The sequence below is a fragment of the Lynx canadensis genome, chromosome A1 (genome assembly GCF_007474595.2).
Source record: "Lynx canadensis isolate LIC74 chromosome A1, mLynCan4.pri.v2, whole genome shotgun sequence".
Lineage (NCBI taxonomy): Eukaryota > Metazoa > Chordata > Mammalia > Carnivora > Felidae > Lynx > Lynx canadensis.
The window spans coordinates 179,178,938-179,199,724 of NC_044303.2; the positions used below are offsets into that span (position 1 = coordinate 179,178,938).

The 20,787-nt window shown below is 49.5% G+C and overlaps 1 protein-coding gene across 1 annotated transcript in view; it reads left to right on the plus strand.

The window, feature by feature from the left end:
* The first annotated feature begins 256 nt into the window (after positions 1 to 256).
* The window catches only part of LCP2 (lymphocyte cytosolic protein 2), a 36,993-nt gene continuing 16,462 nt past the window's right edge, over positions 257 to 20,787 (plus strand). Inside the window, exons 1-9 of the mRNA XM_030327724.1 lie at positions 257 to 445; positions 814 to 860; positions 9,935 to 10,000; positions 10,461 to 10,492; positions 11,104 to 11,141; positions 13,995 to 14,196; positions 16,685 to 16,782; positions 18,274 to 18,340; positions 18,446 to 18,529. Coding sequence (XP_030183584.1) covers positions 272 to 445; positions 814 to 860; positions 9,935 to 10,000; positions 10,461 to 10,492; positions 11,104 to 11,141; positions 13,995 to 14,196; positions 16,685 to 16,782; positions 18,274 to 18,340; positions 18,446 to 18,529 — 808 coding nt within the window. The 5' untranslated portion in view covers positions 257 to 271. The remainder of the gene's footprint in view (positions 446 to 813; positions 861 to 9,934; positions 10,001 to 10,460; positions 10,493 to 11,103; positions 11,142 to 13,994; positions 14,197 to 16,684; positions 16,783 to 18,273; positions 18,341 to 18,445; positions 18,530 to 20,787) is intronic.

A 20,787-nucleotide genomic window follows, 5' to 3' on the forward strand; every position in this document is an offset into this window, starting at 1 on the left:
TCCTCCCCTCCAGCATGGGCCAGCGGGTCCCTCAAAGGGATCAGATGTGGGAAGAGAGAAATTTGCAGGGAGAAAATCGATCACAGGTATCACAGGGCAAGGTTCCAGTCTCAGCTCCATCACCCATAAGCTAAAATTCCCTCAACATCCCAGGGCCTCGGCTTTCTCACCTATAAAATGGGGACGCTGATACTTCCTAAATCACAGGACTGATGTGAAGATTAGTCGAGGTGCTAGCAAGGCAGAGGCCCAGAGTCAGTTCTTCACAAATATGAGTTCCTTTCTCCTTTCCCTTCTCTGTTCCCTCAGGAAAGCCTCTTTATTGAATCCTACCACTAACCCTGATGAGAGAGGCTTTTGGTGGTATCAGGGCACAGATTCCTTCTCCAGGCTGGCTTCTCACAGCTCCTGCATATGGAAACTGAGAGGGACCCTGAAGTCTGGGGTAAGAGCCTAGGCAAGAGGTCACAGCATGGCCAAATTCGGCTCACGAGACGAGTGGTTTGGCTTCACAGTTTAGCTCTCACGGTGCGTGGTTGTTTGTTTGCTTCATTTAAAGTTATTTGTCGATATTTAGAACTCAGGAAATTTCACCTAAAATCCAGAGTTGGGGATTCCCTTTGAAAACGTAGATGCAGCAACACCAGGCCCACAGGTTTTTACGCAACATCTGGAAGCTGGGCTTTGGGTAGGTGGGGGAGGTGTACCCTTCACTCAGCTGAAGGCCCACGACTCCCTGTTTCACACCTCCCTCTCCTCACCTGGCCCAAGGCCCCTCCTATGGGTTGTAACCTGCCCGTGTCTTCGTTTCAGAACCTGACAGAAAATGACATCCAGAAGTTCCCTAAGCTCCGGGTGCCGTAAGTACTCCCCCCGATTCCTTGAGTGTTTTGGGGAACTGAGGCTGGAATGGGATGTAGCCCAGGGATAGCTGAGTCAGTTAATCTGTCACGGTTGATTTGAACTAGGAAAGTGAACAGGAAGGCTATAGAGGCAAGTGCGGGGCACGGGAGAGAGAAGTGATACGTGATAAGTTGAAAGAAAAAAGAAAGTAACAGATCCAGCCCAGTTGGTGTGTTGGCAGCTCTTGCCAAAGCCAAGCCTGACTGTGAGCCACGTCTTCATTTCCTCTCTCCCTGTGGGGTGGCTTGGGCACCGGCGGCACGAGATCCGTTCCACGAGGGCGTCATCATCAGATTAGTGATTGCTTAAGTTTTCTGGACCACAGTCTCCAGCTCTTGGCCATGAGAGAGTTGGACCCGATGAAGAGCGGCAACGGACATCATTCTGTCTGTCGCTACCTGTTGCTTGGGAATGGCTGCCAGGGCCACTGTACTGAGAAGAATCCTGAGGAAGGGAGAGCGTGACGCGTTACTGAGGTCTGGGGTGGGTGCAGACGGGAGAAGATGCATCACGCGCTTTGCGCCGTGTGTTTTCATCCCTCTAGCAAGGGTCTTCCGGACTCAAAAGCTTACCCGAGCCAGGCAGGTGATATAAATGTGTAAAATGGGCCGTCTTGAGCCATACAAAGTCCTATCAATTTCTCCTTCATTTCACCACCTTTGAATAGAATATGGGTATGAAGAAATATTTCTCCACTATCACAAACATAATAGCACAATTATGGTGTCAAAAGAGGTCATCAGCACTAAGCCGCGTTGTCGGTGAAGAATTAGGGAGTGGTGGAGATTGTGGAAAATCGGAATATTTTCCCTCCCGAGAGAGCTGCAGCCACTCCGTGCCAGTCCGTATGGACCTGATGATGTGCCATCTTTGAACTTATCAAAAGGCACTAGAAATCTCCGTTTTATGTAATATATTCTTAGTATACATAATAAACATATGTAATAAATATATTTATGCAATATATTTATATATATATATATACATATTTATATAATATATATAGTATATTTATACAATATGTATTTTGTATATATTTATACAATATGTATTTTATGCTATATATATATATATATATATATGCTCCTTGAGAGCAGTTGGGTTTGCATCTCCTGGTCCCCATGAAACACTAATACTTCACTCATTTAATGAACTGCTACTAGACGCCGATTTAACGTCAGACCCTTGTTAATTACTCAGGCTATAGATACATAAGGGACAGAATCCCCACTGCAGGACACTCACATTCTAGTGGGAGGGTCAGATATACAAAGCAATCATACCATGATTGATTAACGGTGCTGGGGCACATGCATGGGCACGTTCACTGGGAGTAGGAGGGCAGGAGTCGTTTTCCCCTTGGCATTCGGGGAAGACTTTGGGAAGGCAGGAAAGGGTCTTGACATATACCAGGAATGGTCAGATAAAGAATGGGTTGAAGGACGTTCTAGGAATGGGGACTATATTGCAAAGGCACAGGCACCAGGGAGTTTAATGAATCTACAAGTGGGCCAGAGCAACTGGGGCATGCACATGGGGCACACAAAACAAAGAGGCTGCAGTGACTAGTCACAGTTTAGAAGGGTCCTGTGAGCTATCCTAAGGAGCCTAGGAGGGGTGTGGAGGCGAGTGCAACAGGGAGAACGCGAAGGTAAAGCTGGTGTCTTGGCTTTCTCTAGCCAGTGTGAAAGATGGAGGGCCCAGCCTGTGGCATGACAGCCAGCTAGGGGGTGATGGACATGACCCTGCTAACGAGATAGGAGCCTCAGCGAGGGCTGTGGCCCCTGAAGACGCAGGGATCAGGCCAGAGGGGATTTAATCAGAGCAGTGGAAGGAAAGAGATAAGGAAGGCCCTTTCAGCTTGGAAGATCCTTTTTTATCTTAAGGCTGAGCTCAGTGGATGTCTGGAGCTATGCCTGAGTGCCTGGAGAAGGAGGCGGGGTGAGAAGTGGTTTTCGGTTAGTGATTGTAAACACTCACACGCTGCGGGTGTGGTAGGGCTGGGGTATTTCTTTAGCTATTTGAAAACTGGAACAAAATCCCTCTCCAACGTGTGCATGTGTGCCCCAGACAAGCTATGGACCTGCCCGTGGAACATGAAGGTGAATGGGGAGTAGAGAGGGAGGAATCTAAGGAAGGTCCCTGCTGCCCTGATGTGGTGATTCTAAGCATGACTGTCCCTCTTGGCAGACGTGTATAAGAAGCACCAATTCCAGTTCTACTTCTAATGAGCTCTGTGCCTGGGAAGAGTCCCTAGTCTACTCTCACTTTCCCAGTCTCTAAAATAAAGGAATGTGACCGTGCGACTCACTCTTTTAAAGGTTATAATTTTAGGTATGAACAGGCAGACAGAAGAGCTTAGTGAGTAAAAGTACAGGCTCTGAGGTCTGACTACTTGAGACCCAATTCTTCCATTCACCAGCTGTGAGTCTGTGGACAAGTTATCTGAGTTCCCTGAGCCTCAGCTTCCTCATCTGTAAAATGGGGATAATAATAAAGCCTACCTCAAAGAGTTAGTGGGAAGGTTAGAGGAAATAATAATATGCCCTGAAGAAATGTTAGCTATTCCTGTTATCTTATGGAAAATCCCAATGAGTACCATTCTGTTTTTACGAATCATTCTATCCTGCGAAAGGGGGAGGATTAGAGACTAGAAAGGCATGGACTTTGGAGCAAGGGAGAGCCACGTTCCAAAGTGGGCTCTGCCTCCCACCAGCCATAGGACCTGGGGGAAATCCCATCAACCCTCTGTGCCTGTCTCATCTGTAGAAGGGAAACGAACTAACTCTTAGGCACTGCTGGGTTATAAAGGAGGCAGCCCATGTAAGCTGCCTGGTGGTGCCCTGGATGCATATAGATATTCAATGCTGATTTGTTTCATTCCCTTGTACATAGGTTCATTTGCCATAATCATTACCCTGAAGGGCTATGGGAAAGAAATTGTGTTTATGTACAGCAGACCAAAACAAGATTATGCTCCTCTGAATATCTTGATTTTCTTCTCCCATGCTTAAAAAAAAGAAAAAAAAAAAACTCTATTAAATGGATTTGTAAGAAGGCAGATTCTGGTGAGGAAGGCTTTGTCTGCAAATACAGTATCAGCTACTCTCTTGGACAGTTTCTCCCAGAGACACCCTGGATGCTGTAATGGAGGAGAGTTTTTTAATAAAACAACAAAGCTTCCCTTATAGGGATGGTCTTAAGACCCATGGCATAGCTGAGCATTATCTGGTTAAATCAGTAGAGAAGAACAGGTTAAAATCTGATGATGCCTGTTTGGGTTTATTTTTAAAATTTTATGAATTTTATATTTAAATCCGTAGTATAAACTAAAGATAAGGAGAAGGGAGTTGATGGGGGTCACGGTGTATGCAACAGATAGTGTTGGATGAGTCTCTTTATATCATGAGTTCCCACTGTACCCATTACCGATAGTGGAATTAGCTGGGAAAAAGCTGAGATCCCATCAGAGGGGGTGATGCGGTAATACCTGTTTTATTTCGTCCACCCTCCTGATGAAGCTGTCGGTCTCCTCATAGCAGAGACAGCATACCTAAGATACAGTGGACAGGGAAGAGAGACAGAGGCAGCCGGAGGGAGGGACCCAGCGGAAATAGGCCTTCTTGTGCTCCTTAAAGAAGTGACCAAGCCTCAGCAGAATTGCCAGATGACAGGCTGTCTGCCCTTCTCCTTCCCTCTCACATTCATTGGCTCCTCCCTGACCAGGTAGCCAGTCCTCCCCACATGAGAAGGGCCTCCTCTCAACTGACGTCACTCCTTCTCCCCGAAAGCAAGTACAGAAACTTGACTTCCTAGATCAGCCCCCACAGTAAAACTGCTCACGTAGCCATTGACAAGTGCCTCTCTCCAGCGCCTCACTTTCTTGGGTGGTAAAAATGGGAACAATTTAATTTGCCTACCACAAAATAATTGTGAAGCCCAAGTAAATACTACATGTAAAATTATCGGGGGGTCCAAGGCTGAGAAGCGGGGGAGACCACGCCAGGCCCTCCAACTTTTGCTTCCTACCACACATGATTCTCTCCTGAGGCCTGAGATGGTGGCAAAAGGCACCTTCCTGAGTCCCAGGACCCACACCTGGCTTTTCAAGTTACGAGGACAGACCTTCCAGAGGTTTGGCTCTTGGTTCAAGGAGGAAGACCCTTAGAAGTGGGACATCCTTTAAAGAAGGATGAAAAGCAGGGGTGCCTGGGTGGCTCAGTCGGTTAAGCACCAGCTTCAGCTCAGGTCATGATCTCGTGGTCCATGAGTTCAAGCCCCACGTCGGGCTCTGCGCTGACAGCTCAGAGCCTGGAGCTGCTTTGGATTCTGTGTCTCCCTCTCTCTCGCCCCTCCCCCACTCACACTCTGTCTCTCCTCTCAAAAATAAATAAAACATTAAAAAAAGTTTAAAAAGAAGGATGAAAAGCCAGAGCAGAGCCAGAGGGAGAGTGTGAATGTGCGCTGGGTGCCCTGGGGGAGGGGCTGACACGGGGACAGAGGACAGGCAGGGCAGTGACATAGGCGGAGAGCTGGAGATGAGGCCCTAGGAGAGGACAGAGCGAGCAAAAGGCTTCTCCTGTTCTGGGCCTGGGAATGTGTTCTGCTGGGAGGCACCAGTGTGCCCTCTGGAATCAGAGTCGAGGGAGCAAGGCTTCCTTGTGGGAGGGCCTGGAGGAGAGAGAGAAAGCTCTCTCAGTTCTTCCTGGGGGAGCTGAGGCAAACAATGCATTTGTATTATAAGCCTGTGAACACCACAGGACACCTGCCACAAATATAGGACACACAGAGGGACTGTTCCTGGATGGACGTCTCCTCTTCCTGTGTTCTATGGGATCTGGTACTTTCTATCCTACTTCCTCGTCCTCCCTCCCTGCCCTTTCTGCCTGCCTTTCTTTTATAATTGTCCTTCTTACTTCTCTGTGACCAGCAAAGTTGATTTCAAAACCCAGAGTGGGCCTCCACTTACCCTTGATAAAGCACAAGGGACCATTGAAAGGGAGCCCATCTCCTCCCTCACCTCCTCCTCCTCCCCCACCTCCTCCTCCTCCCCCACCTCCTCCTCCACATTCTCCACCTTCTCCTCCTCTTTCCGTCCTTCCTCTATCTCCTCCTTATCTAGCTTCTCCTCCACCTTCTCCTCCTCCACATCCTCCTCTCTCATCTCTTCTCCTCCCATCGTCTCCTCCTCCTCATTCACCTCCCCCTTCCCCGCCTTCCCCTCCCCCACCTCCCCCTTCCCCATCTTCCCGTCACCCATCTCCTCCTCCCCTGTCTCCTCTCCCTCCATCTCCTCCTCCTCATCCTCCACCTTCTCCTCCCCCTTCCCCTCTCCCTCCATCTCCTCCTCCTCCTCCTCCTCCCCCATCTCTTCCTCCTCCAGCTCCTCTCCCTCCTCCCCCTTCCTCTCTCCCTCCATCTCCTCCTCCCCCATCTCCTCCTCCTCTATCTCCTCCTCCATGTCCTCCTCTTCCTTCTCCTCCTCCAGCTCCTCTCCCTCCTCCCCCTTCCCCTCTCCCTCCACCTCCTCCTCCTCCTCCTCCTCCCCCATCTCCTCCTCCTCCAGCTCCTCTCCCTCCTCCCCCTTCCTCTCTCCCTCCATCTCCTCCTCCCCCATCTCCTCCTCCTCTATCTCCTCCTCCATATCCTCCTCTTCCTCTCCTCCTCCAGCTCCTCCCTTTCCTCTCCTTTCTTCCTTCTCCTCATCCTTCTCCTCCTCCTCCTCCTTAAAATTAAAAACAAAGTTCCAGGAATACAAAGAATAACAAGATTGATTTCACGACCTTTTGAGACTGTAGGAGTCACCCAGGAAACTCATTGGTATCTCTGCTCCCAGGCCTCCCCCATGTAGGCTCTGATAGGCTAAGTCTACAGTGAGCTGGTAATCTGTGTTTATAGCAGGTGCACACATGTAATTCTGGCAGTCAGGCTGGTCGGGATTCCCTAACCAGGGCTATCCCTCTTATTTTGCTGCTGAGGAACTGGAGCCTAGGGAGGACAAATGCCTTGCCGTGGTCATCCAGTAGGCACTGCTTATGGGGCAGGACGTTGCAGTCAGACTCGGGACAAAGACCCGCATCTGTCTTCTAACATCACCAGGAAAGGCCTGTGGCTGAGAAGTCAAAGACTGGCCCCTATCACACAGCAACCTAGGGCTGCAACTGTGCTGGAAACACCTTGCTACAAGGCTTGACTTCCTGTCAGACGGTTCAGCCCCAATTTAGCAGCCAGTTTATCCCTAAAACAAGGCAAAGCAGAGAGAACCATGTCTACCCGCCACCCAGCCCTGCTGCTGAGTGAGGCCTGGCATTTGTGGGGAGGAGGAATGAGTCACCTCCGGCCACTCACTGTCACGTGGTTCTCCGAGGGTGTGAGAGTGGGGGACAACTTTGAAGGTTCACACACAGCTTCCACGCACCTGCCCTGTCCGTCAGCACTGCCACCTGCCCACCCGCCCCTCAGTAGTGGTCCCGGCTGGCTTGGAAGGTGCCCTTTGATGCCTGTCAAATAGGAGGACCCTGGGAGCCCATGTTTTGCTGCAAGCCGGCCGGGCGGGCCCTGCTCTGCTCTCTGTCACCTCTTCGCAGTTCTTCTGTCAGGGCCTGCGGTTTGACATTTCCTTCCTTAGCCAGTTAGAGCCCCAGAAGCCTCTAGCCTGGCTGTTAAAGATACTGGTGAGAAGAGACACTGGAGAGAGCAGGTCTTTTCAGGACCAAAGCAGCTGTGTGGGCTGGTCAAAGCCTACCAAGCGCTGCTGGACGGGCACTTTGAGGGGCGGCCTAGTCCCCCCTTCTTCAGATCATTGCTGAAATGTCACCTCTGTGGGGAGGCCTGCTCATTTTCAATTGCAACCCCACCCTACCCGTGTATTCCTGCCCCCTCACCCAGCCCCCACCTCCCTTGCATGTATCTATACACAATACCTTAGAATTTCACTTCCTTAAATGTTCATTGTTTATCCGTCCCTCTCCACTAGCACGTAAGCTCCGTGAGATCATGGGCCTTTGCTTTATTCAGTGAGGCCTCTTGAGGTCTCAGCAGAGGTGCTGGCACTCTGAAGGCCCTCAATGCGTATTGTTGAATGAAGGCGTGCCTGCGTGGGAGTGGCTGCTGTGGCCACCACTGCCGGACCCGGCCAGGAGGCAGGGTACCAGCAAGCCTCCCCCTGTGGCTCTGTGGGAGCCGTCCATCCCACCTGTCCGACGAGGGTGGAGAGGGACTCCCATCTTCTTCTCAAAATATCGGTAGAGGAAACAAAGAAGAGTGTCACAAGTGTTCCGGTGGCGTGGCGTAATCAGGAGGCCACTGTGAGTCCCCGCCCCTGCTTTAAAGCATCTCCCCAGTCCGGGCAGTGTGAAATCCCAACAGTGACATTACAGTGGAGGACGGAACATTGCCCTCTCTCCTTCTCCGTCCTCTTAAGTCCCAGTGTGTTTATAAATTTATCCTGTCATTCTAATGAGGGAGAAGGGCTGAGAGCAGCAGTGTCCTGGACCACAGAGAAGCGGGGGTTGGGGAGACTGGGGGCGTGATGAGGGAAGCAGGTGGTAGTGGATGCTAAGGACCACCTTTGCCAACTTAGCTATTTTGTTTAGGCCAAACTAGTTACCTTGAGATGGTCACTTAACAGAAGGAATGTAGATACTGGCTCATTCTCGGAATGGGCCACAGGCTCAATCGTGTCGGCTCCTGGGAAGCTTGTAGCATAATGAAAATTAACACAAGGTTGTGGGATGTTAAAATATGCTGCCCTGGTAATTAGGGAGCCTGGCTTCTGGGGCAGGATGTGTTTTCTGGGAGGGGGTGGCTTTATCACTACCCACTCCTTTGGCCAATCCCTTCCTTTGTCTGAGCCTCTGTGGCCTCATCCTATAAATTTATTTATTTATTTTTGAGAGAGAGACAGAGCGTGAGCAGGGGAGGGGCAGAGAGAGAAGGAGATACAGAATCTGAAGCAGGCTCCAGGCTCTGGGCTGTCAGCACAGAGCCCGACGCGGGGCTCAAACTCACAGGCCATGAGATCATGACCTGAGCCAAAGTCAGACGCTCAACTGGACTGAGCACCAGGTGCCCTTGTGGCCTCATCTAAAAAATGACATGAATTAGATCATCTCTGAGGCTCCTCCCAGTTGTCCCCAAATCTCTCAGAAATACTGAGCCTGTTTACTAATGAGGGCTTTCTTGGTCTCAGTGGTGGGTGCAAAGGGAGGCTGGAGTCTCTTGTACTGGAGATTTGAGAGACCCCCACGGACTGGACACTTACTGCTAGGGTGTGCTGGAGGTGCAGTCCTGTTCGTGAAAAGCCCTCTCTGTTCTGGAGTTGAGGATTTGCTAGCTCCCAACCCCCAAGGACTAAGAGTATCTCCAAGGTTCCTGGCCGAGGTTGGTCTCGGGACATGGATGAATCAAGGAGTCCTCCCACTTTGCAAGATGTGCCCTGACTGGAAATGCTTCTCCAAATTTATGAAAATCCATGTCACTGAGGAGTCAGAGAGGGGAGAATAAAAGGAGATACAGGCCAAAGAACAGCTCACCAGGGCTCCCGTCAAGCTCTGTGACAAGCAGCTGGTTCCTCCAGGTATCAGATGGTTCGAGGTTCCTGGAGGCCTGCCATCACCACGACGACATTAAGCCAAGTGTCAGGGGACCTCAGCCCCAGGAGCAGTAAGACAAGAAAGTACACGGTAGTCATGTCCAGGAGGCAAGGCTACAGGATTTCAGAGAAGGGAGCCAGGTGAGAGCTGACTAGTCTTCACAGAGGGTCTTTGAGCCTCACTGAGGAGGTGAGCCAGCACAGAGGGCCTCGGGCACAGGAGCAGTGACTGCAAGGGGATGAAGTTGGCAAGTTCTGGGAGGAAGTGAGGAGCAGAGGCCCCTGCAGAGGGGACTGGCTGGAGGCCAGAGGAGGCTGGTCATGCTTGGCCAGGATGTCCGAGATTACACAGATAAGGGAACTCCAAGACTCATGGGAAGGTTTGGCTGGAGGGACAAGAGGATGATTTAGTCACCTTATTTGTCATTCATCTCCTAGGATTCTCAGTAAGTTAAGTCAAGAAATCAACAAGAATGAAGAAAGAAGGAGCATTTTCACACGCAAGTGAGTGGGGAAGCCAAGGGTCCAGTGTCACTGTGACGAAACCCAAAGAATTTCCAAACCCAAGCTGAACCTTAAATGGAAGGCACAGGACTGTTTTTGCCCGAATTTTTGATATGTGGACACTCCTTCAGTCCCAGGGGCTTGAAGCTGGTGCCCAGGAAGGGATGGAGAGTTTCCCTTCTCTGACTTACATCCTGCCCCTGGGTCTGGGACTTCAGGGAAACTTCCCCTGGAAAGTCAGACAGTCACAAGCCCCCAGTTACACCACCAATGTGACTTTGATCGTTTCCAGAATTTTCGGGCAGCCTGGCCCGGGGAAGCAAAGCAACAAGGACACCAGTCTTGGGTGGGGAGACATACCCCCTGCTGCTGGGAGCTGCTCTTGTAGGGCTGGACTGAGGGAGAAGGAAATGCCCCTACATCAGCAGCACCATTAACGCAATGCCATTTGCCTTTGCAGACCCCAAGTCCAGCGGTTTCCTGAAGAGACAGGTAAAGGTGTCAGGGCTAAGAGTGATGCATTGGGAGGTGACAGATACTTCCCTTCTGTCTGCTGGTCTTACTCATTTGCCTGCCAGGCAGTTCTCACTCAGAGAGAGGTTTGGGTCCAAATGGAGAGCAGGAGAGATCTTACTATGCCAGGGACCTGGGTTTTGGCCCCTGCTGAGCTGGGACCCTCTGCAGATCTAAAATGAAGAACTCTGTGGCAAGGCATAGGAGGACCCAGGTTCTGACTGAGCACCTGAGCGAAGCCAGTGCCCCTGCTTCTGGGTCTTTAAAGCAGTTTTCAACTGTTAAATTGTACCGTGTTACAGGGCAGATCCCTGGGCCCCACCCAGCCCTGCTGAATCAGAGGCTTTCGGGATGGGTCCCCAGTGACTGTTACGTAGTGAAAGGTTGAGAACAACTTCTTCCCTCTGGTAGAATGAACTGCTCAGGTAGAAACTCTAGAGCTGATGCTAAACTAACCCCCAGGTACATCAAAGGTAGGATGGAAGCCTGGGATGGACAGGGGGATGAGAACATATCAGATGGGGTGCTGCTCTGACTTTTTTGCTAAAGGCTTCCTTTGGTACTGATGATGGTGTTATCTCCTTTCACAGAAAGCCATGAAGAAGACAACGGGGGCTGGTCATCCTTTGTGAGTACAGTGTGGGCTCGTCTCCCACCCTTATAGAAATTTCCAGAGCACCTTTGTAATAAGGAACTAACACAATGCCAAAACAAGCAAGTCCTCTAACAAGATGCCAGTATCCCCGCTGGTGGCGGCAGGGGGAGGGCACGTAAGATATGTTCTATGAAGGTCAGATAGTAAATATTTCCAACTTTGCCATCCACACGACCTCCAGCGCATCCACTCACCTCTGCTCTTGTAGCACAAAAAAAGCCATAGATGATATCGGAACAGTTGTGCTTGGCTGTGTGCCAATAAACCTTTATTTGCAAAAACAGATGGTGGGCCGGACTTGGCCCATGGACAGCAGTTCACAGATCATACCGTTATTAACTATTATCACCCCCACAGCAGGGCCTTCCCCCAACTCCCTCCCCTAAGCGGTCTACACTAAAGTAGCTTTAAAATAGCTTTTATTATAGGTGCACCTGGATGGCTCGGTTAAGTGTCTGACTCTTGATTTTGGCTTAGGGTCCTGATCTCACAGTTTGTGGGTCCGAGCCCCACATTGAGCTCTGCGTATCAGTGCAGAGCCTGCTTGGGATCCTCTGTCTCCCTCTCTCTGCCCCTCCCCTGCTCACTCTCTCTCTCTTTCTCTGTCTCTCTCTCCCTCAGAATAAATAAACATTAAGACATTTTAAAAAATAGCTTTTCTTATAGGACTTAAGTCCCCACTGGTGAAACAGAAGGAAAGAGATTTCAGAATCATTATTAGCCCGAAAAAGGCCTCAGGGAAGGTCCAAACCAATTGGGTTTTATGTTTGAGGGGTCACGGTGACCCCTTGGAGAGTCTGAGGAACTCTGGATGTCCTCTCCCCAGAACACTGCATCCACTGTCACCGCATGAAGCTGGGCTCTGGCTAAGAATGCTATTATGGCCCTAGCCCACTGTGTTTCATTCTACAGAGGGAGCGGCTGGGCCCAGTGGAGAACAGGACTTATGTAGAGCCACACAGCTAATTACAGGCAGGCCTGGGACTCAGGTGGCCTGACCCTCAGTCTAGTGGTCTTTCTGGTAAGCAGCTGCCTCAGTGCCTTCAGGAAGCAGATAAAACATTCCTTGTCCTATTGGGAGTCTGGCAAAAGGAAGCACAGAATTTGAAAAAATGCTAGCTAAGTCTGTGCTTTCTACAAAAAGACAAAGGATTGGACAGATTATTTTGTACAAAAGGGAAAATAGACCAGAGATTCACCTAAACCATTTACAGTTTTGCACAGAAGCTGTATCTTGGCCACTGCTTGCCATTTGGTCCCTTCTGGGTGGGAGCCCAGCCTGCGGCTAGTGTCCTTCACCCTCTCTGTGAACAGAGGCTTTCCATGAGTGCTGCCTCAACACTCATGCATTCCAATACATACTCAGGCCTGCACAGGGCATGGGGTGGGTGGGGTAGAGATAAAGAACCCACTTCTGTGAGCACTTCACAGCATAGATCACGCATACACACGGCAGAATATGATTAGGATATGCACATTTAGGAGACAAATCATGGGGGAAACCCCACTGTTCTCAAAGTGAGAGAAAAGTCTGCTGTGAGAAAGACCTCCAGGGTAAAGGCTGGTCCAAAGCAGGAGCAATGAGGCTGAGGTGTGCAGGCTGAGACAATCTAGGGATTCCTCTGTCAGTCAAGGGCAGTCGGTAGGGCCCGGATAGAGGTGGAGGCCACTGTTCCCAAGTTCCCTGACTCAGGGGTTCCATCCCCTGCTCTCAAGTTACAGGAACACAAAAGATGGCATGAAGACTTTCTCAGAGTTCAGGAAGGATACTCAACCTCGCTTTTCCTTCCCATATTTAAAAAAATATTCCTCGATCAAACATGAACACAGCAGTCTTCAATAGAGCAATGGAGACAGTCTTTCTTAAGTCACTTAGCAAAGCTGTGAGGATTTCTAGGATATTGGTACACACCTTTCCTCATCAACATGCAACTTCCTGCTGCTTCTTTCCATGCTGCCCTTGACTTTAGAGAACTGCCCTGGGCTCATTTATTACCCACCTGACTTTGGCATGAGAGTGATAAGGCATGTGTCGCTCGGCGGCTGATGGTGCCACCTCTGCTTGGGAAACCATTACGGTGACTGTCCGCTTTCATGAGCTACCTCAAAGGCAACCACTCAGTCCCCAGGGCTCACTCTCCCTGAGGCCCACAAAGAAGCACACATAAAATACAACAGAAAGTTTAAAATTTAGAAAGAGAGTCTCTTCCCAAAAAGCAGCTTTAAACTCAGTGTCAGATGTCATGAATAATAGGCTGGTGTTTCCATACGTTCAGCTCTCAGCAAAGAGAATAGCACAGCCCTGACTCTCCCCTTTCAGACACAATTTATCTGCCTTCTAATTAACAGGCTTTGGTTATCTGGTTTCCCCATTAGCATGGCCTTCAACACTGCACTAGATTATAATGAGAAGAAATGTTTGGAGCACAGGCACACTAAGACAGAACTGACAATTAACCAGCGACATCACAAATGCTCCAGGCATTTAGACTTCCTCTTGGTGATGCCTGGAATAAAAAACATGTTTACTCCACACAGAGCCAGCTTCTCTCACCCCTCTCTTCCAGTGTCCTCCTCATTTCTTTTGCTTCTGTCTCTTGTGCAAAAAGGTGCAGAGGAAAATGCACTCGCCTCGTGGTCTAAGGGCCTTGACAGAGACCCCAAATCCACGACTTGCTAGCCCTATGATTTGTACGCCCAACCTCAGTGTCCTTACCTGTAAAATGGGAGTGACCGTCCTAGTACTGGCAGAGAGAGAGTCGATGCAGGCACATGGGTATCACGGAGCCTGTACAAACTGGGCCGTCCCTGTCACTGTGTTGGTAGGAAGAAGATGACTATGAAAGCCCCAATGACGATGAGGAGGGGGAGGACGAGGGTGACTACGAGTCCCCCAACGAGGAGGAGGAAGGGGCGCCCGTGGAAGACGATGCGGATTATGAGCCACCGCCCTCCAATGATGAGGAGGCTTTGCAGAACTCCATCCTGCCTGCCAAGCCTTTCTCCAACTCCAACTCCATGTACATCGGTAAGGCCCTGGCAGCCCGCCCCGCCCGTGCAGCTCAAAAGTGCCCGCCAACGCCAGCTCGGCTCCTTACCGGCTGTGTGGCTTCGGGCAAGTGACTCCACCTCTCTGGGCCTCAATTTCCTCATCTGTGAATAGGATAATAACCACACACAGACCCCAGAGCTTTGCTGTCAAGATTTTATTTTTTGTATTTTTTATATTTATAAAATATTTTCATATTTTAATATGAAATCTATTGCCAAATTGGTTTCCATACAACACCCAGTGCTCATCCCAAAAGGTGCCCTCCTCAATGATTTTAAATATTACAGACAAATTGTTGCCTGTGGGGGCTGATACGGGCACTGAACTGCCACGGAAAGGTATTTGGCAGTAACAATTCATTTTGTGCACTACTTAGGTACTCAGGAACGCCTCCCCGTTGCCCATCTTTTGAGCAACTCCTAGATACACGGCACTTCCATCCACAAACCGCCACAGTAAACAGAACGATACTGAGGGGGCTGGATCCTGACTCAAAAATTTGTGAACAGTATTTAAGATTTTTCTTGTCGGTCTGTTCCTATCAGCCTGTTTCTCCCTCATTCATTCATTTTTCCATTCAACAAAAATTACTGATCTCCTATTGCGAGCCAGGCATCATTCTAAATGCTGACATTTGAAATCGTCAGGAAAGAAGACTATAGCCCTTACCTCGTGGGGCTTACACTCCAGGCGCGGTGGTGACAGAAAATAAGTCTGCGCCCTCTTGTAGAGCCGAGGCTCAAAGAGTCAGCTAGAAAGTTGATGACCTGTGTCACAAAAAGATTGGTACCTCTTATCCGTTATGCCATACAACACTTTCGCCATTTTCAAGCCCTCTCACAAACACTTTGTCATTTCATTTTGTGTTTTGAAGCACACTGTGTGATATGGGGAAAAATTATCAAGCCTGTTTCATATACAGGGAAACTGAGGCCCAGAGAAGAAATGGATAATTAAGTTGTTGAGTGCCTCGTATGTGCTGGTAATGGAGACACAGAGTGAAGAAGACAGTCCTCACCCAAAAGAACTCACCGTCCGGTGGGTGAGGTAACATCAAACAAATGGGGCACAAATGACTTAATTAAACCACGATATGATATATACTGATATATACGCAGGGAGGCAAGTGCGGGAGATAAGGCTGGGGCATGTGCCTCGTCTGGGCTTGCTGCCCTTAGGGTATGGGATTTAAGCTGAAATTTAGCAGCTGAATGGAGTGGGGGTGGATAGGAGAAGTGAGGGTGGATATTTTCAACAGTAGGAACAGCCTTGCAGAGGCTCTGAGCTGGAAGGAGCCATGTCAGAGGAGTGAGAGCTGGCCAGCAAGTGTAGAGGCGTGAGGTTAGACCAGGCATGTCCTAGTTCGGAGCCCCACTCTCTGTGGAAGAGCAATACCTCTCCAAGGCTGGGACTGTGGTGTGGCAACGGAGGCCCCGGGGGGCACAAAGTGTAAGGAGGCCCTCAGTTACAGTCCTGGCCTGGCCTTTCCTCCTCCAAAAGGGAGGGACATAGCCAGCCTATCAACTCGGCCCTGGGATACTTCAGTGGGATCCGAATACTGTGAGCTTCTGTCCAGAGCAAGTCCAAGTAACCAGTCCAGAGTCTGAGATTAGGGGGCACCTGGCTGGCTCAGTCGGTGGTGCCTGTGATTCCTGATCTCGGGTTATAAATTGGAGCCCCATGTTGAGTGTAGAGATTAATTAAAATAAAATCTTACCAAAAAAAAAAAAAAGAGTCTGTGATTCCGTGAAAGGAGTTGGTGACCGGCCCTCCCTTTAAGGGAAGAGATGAGCAAAAGGAGGAAGTGACAGGGGAGGTCAGCCCAGAGCATTGTGAGGGGAAGGAGGGGACCCACAATCCCCATGAACCATGAGAGCCCACTTAACCCTGTCCTGGAGGCTGTGTATGTGTGTGTGTGAGTGACCCAGGCAGGCCGGCGTTGGCACTGGTGGGGGACTGCGGGATGGGGCGCCCCTGGGTGTGTGTGTGTGTGTGTGTGTGCGCGCGTGTGTGTGTGAGAGTGACCCAGGCAGGCCGGCATTGGCACTGATGGGGGTCTGCGGGATGGGGCGCCCCTGGGTGTGTGTGTGTGTGTGTGTGTGTGTGTGTGAGTGACCCAGGCAGGCCGGCATTGGCACTGGTGGGGGTCTGCGGGATGGGGCGCCCCTGGTGTGTGTGTGTGTGTGTGTGTGTGTGTGTGTGTGAGTGACCCAGGCAGGCTGGTGTTGATACTGGTGGGGGTCTGCGGGATGGGGCGCCCCTGGGTGTGTGTGCGCGTGTGTGTGTGTGAGTGACCCAGGCAGGCCGGCGTTGGCACCGGTGAGGGTCTGCGGGATGGGGCCTCCAGAGCCCACAGGTGCTCAGAGCCGGGCGCAGGGTCAGCTGCTCCGGGACAATCCACACTTATCTCAGTGTGGCATTTCCGCTCTCATCTCACTGCCCTACTGCCCTTGCCTTTCTGCAGACCGGCCCCCCTCCAGCAAAGTCCCGCAGCAGCCGCCAGTGCCCCCGCAGAGACCAATGGCCGTGCTCCCTCCTCCACCTGCAGGCCGGAGCCACGCGGTAGGCCTCCTCACTTTCTTCCCTGGTGCTGTGTCCACTCTGATCCCTCCTTTGCCAGAAAGAAGGGAAGAGTATACGTATCTTCACCCAGTGCTGACCAGTATGAGAGGGTTATATATAGGCGGGGAACATGCAAACCCCAGCACTCACAGAGATTTTCATTCTCGTCATAGTGCATATCATCGGCATTTTCTTTTTACCACAAACAATTTAAACTACTTGTATAATAAAAGGTCTCCTTCTACTATTCAGTGTGCTATTATTTCCTACCTTTGAAATAAACATAAACTGTGAAATAAACTCTGAAGGACCTAGGCTAAGTCTACGGCCCCTACTGCTATTGCCTGGGTCCCTGGCTCCATCTCTCGCCTGCGAGACGTGCGCCACCTGCTGGCAGAAGGCGGAAATTCCACCGGTTTACAATGCAGTGAACCCAAGAGTAAAGAGAGAGGCAGCAAACCCCCTTTCCTCTTTCTTCAAGCTTACAGTCCCAGGTCCTGTAGGTCCAATTAAGAGACACCCAGAGAATTTCAGGCTAATGTGTCAATATCTGGAAATGTGTTCTCTTCATAAGGGATCTGAGCACTTTAACAGCGGTGGCAAATGTCAAAGTGTCAGGGCTAGTAGGAGGAAGACAATGTATTTCCCCAAAAGCTCAAAAGGCAGACCACACCACCTTTGGGACCTTTCATTCAAGCATAGATGGCTTCTTCTTGCTCGTGCAGTTTTCTTGCAAAGGGGGCTCAGAGCTACATTGATCTACAAATGCATTTTGCTTTGAAATCTGAAGGCATCCACCTTCACTATTGGGATGAAGAATTCACTCATTCAGTCAAAAGATTAGCCGCTAGTCTCTGCCAGGCAGTGTTCTAGCTGCTGGGAATAGAGCATGAACAAGGCAAATAAGGTCCCTGCTTTTAGAAAGGTTCAATTCTGGTAGGGGGAGGCAGATACTAAACAAGTAAACAGATGTATACGCAAGACAATTTGAGTAGTAACGTGTGGTTAGGGGAGACAGAAAACCCAATAACTTGATGATGGGTGGGGAGGTAACACTGAGCTGGACAGAATGAGTCGGTGGTAACAGGAGCTGGGGAAAGAGAATTCTAGGCAGAGGAAAACACAAATACCAAGATGAGAAAGAGGGCATGAACTTGAGATTTTGCAGGAACTACAAGAAGATGTTTAGAGTGGGAGCCCAGTGTGCACCGGAGAGAGGAGTCTAAGAGGGTTGGAAGTGAAGGCACACTGCCAGTTGCTACTGTGTTCCCAGTATGATAGGGGCCACTCGAGAGCTTGGCAGGGGAGTGACATGCTCAGTACCCCAGATGGAAGAGTGTGGGATGGAGAGCTCAGGTAACAGGCTACTATCCAGGTGAGAAACGGAGATAAAGAAAGTGAGCAGAGTGAGATTTGGGGGGATAAGACCACCAGGACTTGTGGATGTGTCGTCATGAGATACTGCCTAACATGTGGCCCTTTTTTAAACAGCCACTCCCCCCACCCCAGCCCAACCACGAAGAGCCTAGCAGAAGTAGAAACCATAAACCAGCAAAGCGTAAGTACGGGGGCCTTTCCTTTCTTGCCCACCAGAGTACCCGTTCCCTCACCCCCAGCCAACTTCCTTCTTCTTTTAATTGACTTCAGTCTTTTTCCCTTCCAGTCCCTGCTCCTTCCATAGACAGAAGCACGAAACCTCCCCTCGATCGTTCGTTAGCCCCATTTGACAGAGAGCCCTTCACACTAGGTTGGTATCACTCTATTCGATGCGTTGTAACAGAGGCCAATATGTATAGAGTGCTTACGGTGTGATTTACACATGTCTGCCCGCAATCATAAGGGTACTGTAAAGCGGGACTATTAGAATCGTCCTCATTTCACAGATGGGGCAACTGAGGCACAAAGAGTTAACTTTCCCAAATCACTCACCCACCAAGTGATGGGGGTAGAGACCCAAGTGGAGATCAGACTGACTGCAGAGCTCCTGCTGTCAGCCCTGTGCTAGGCCTGCTTCTTCACGGGTGTGATGTGTACACATATCTCATTGTCCTCCTGACAGATGGTGCAGGGGGCTTCGTAGCGCAGGGGGAGGAACTGGGCAGAGACAGGAGGTCCGGGAGAGCTGTTGTCAACTGCCTTGGCTGCTACCTACCAGCTTACTGACCACAGGGACCGTAGGTTTTCAGAGTTGTCCCCTTCTTTGTCAGGTGGCTGTTCTGTAAGGAGGAACTGCTTTATAAAACTCTAAGGTGCTATTCAAACGTAAGGATTATTTATTGTTGTACACGTGCAATTGATCCAACTGTGGGTATCCGACAGTCCTTTTCCTCCAGAATTGACCTAGAGTGTTCTTGGATCACAGCTACCTCTAAATAAAGCTATTTTCAATTCAATTCTAAAACTTAGCTACCATTTATTGAGCACCTACTATGGGCCAAGTGTTTTACCTACCAAAAATAATTTACCTACATTATCCTCACACCAACCCAACAAAGGAGGTGTATTATGACCCCCACTTTGTAGATGATGAGAGGTTGAATAATTTTTCCAAATTTACATAACTAGGTTCAGGATTTGAACCTATGTCTTTTTGACTTCAATGCAGGGTACTCTTTTCTACCACATCATGCTGTAGTTGGAGACCCTGGATTTCCCTTGATATGGGTAGGGGGTCCTGGGGAAGGAGCTACAAGCCTTGAGGGACAAGGATCCCCAAATCCCAGCCCCACTCAACCTTCCTGACCTGCACTCTGAGCAAGGCATTTAGGCTTTTGTAACCTAAGGTTCCTCTCTGTCCGCAAATGAATTTCAGTTCTTGGATATGAGGCTCCTGCTTGCTGCTTTTCCCTGAACTGCACCACAGCTCTGATGACTCATGCGAAACTGTGTGGGTTACTTGAGTTTACAGCGGTCTGCTGCACAGGGCTATTCAAATTATGTGAAAAGGAAGAGAGATTCAACTTCAGTCTCTAGGTGTGCTTACGACCGTAAGTCAAAGCGTCAGGAGAGTGGAATACTGACATCAAATCCTTCAGAGTCACCTCCTGAACAAAGGTTATCTTTTAAAAAGATTCTTTTTTTTAAATTTTTTAAAAAAAATCTTTATTTATTGGGGCGCCTGGGTGGCTCAGTCGGTTGAGCATCCGACTTCGGCTCAGGTCATGATCTCGTAGTCTGAATTTGAGCCCTGCGTTGGGCTCTGTGCTGACAGCTCAGAGCCTGGAGCCTGTTTCGGATTCTGTGTCTCCCCCTCTCTCTGCCCTTCCCCCATTCATGCTCTGTCTCTCTCTGTCTCAAAAATAAATAAACGTTAAAAAAATTTTTTTTTAAATCTTTATTTTTGAGAGAGAGAGACAGAGTGCAAGCAGGGGAAGAACAGAGAGGGAGAGGGAGACACAGAATCTAAAGCACGCTCCAGGATCTGAACTGTCAGCACAGAGCCCGCTGCGGGGCTCAAACTCTTGAACCAAGAGGTCATGACCTGAGCCGAAGTCAGATGCTTAACAGACTAAGCTACCCAGGCGCCCCTTAAAAAGGTTCTTTTAAAAAAAAATTAAATACACCCTTTCTTGACCATACCTACTCTTGAATTATTTCCTTGTTCATGATGTTTTGAGAGAACTAACCTCTTACAGTGCTCTGAGTCTTAACAGAGAGAGAGACTCTTAACAGAGACAGTGCCCAGAGAATCTGTACAAATCAGAAGATATTTTTTTTTAAAAAGAAAATCTACTTCAGCCTAAAAATATAAATATAGGTTTTCTGGGTAACCCTGTAAAGTTGAGTTTTCATCCTAAGGCAAAGTTTTATGAATAATACACATTTCTTATACCACCAAAACAGCCTACCCCTGGGCAGTGAGTTCCTCATAGTAGGACAAGATTCTTAAGACTTCTTCATGGCTTGGGCTGTATCTCAAGTTGTGAAAATCATATCATCATTCACCATAGGGTGTTAACTGTGCAGAGGTATAGGAGGGAGGGAAAGAAAGAACTATCTAGCAGT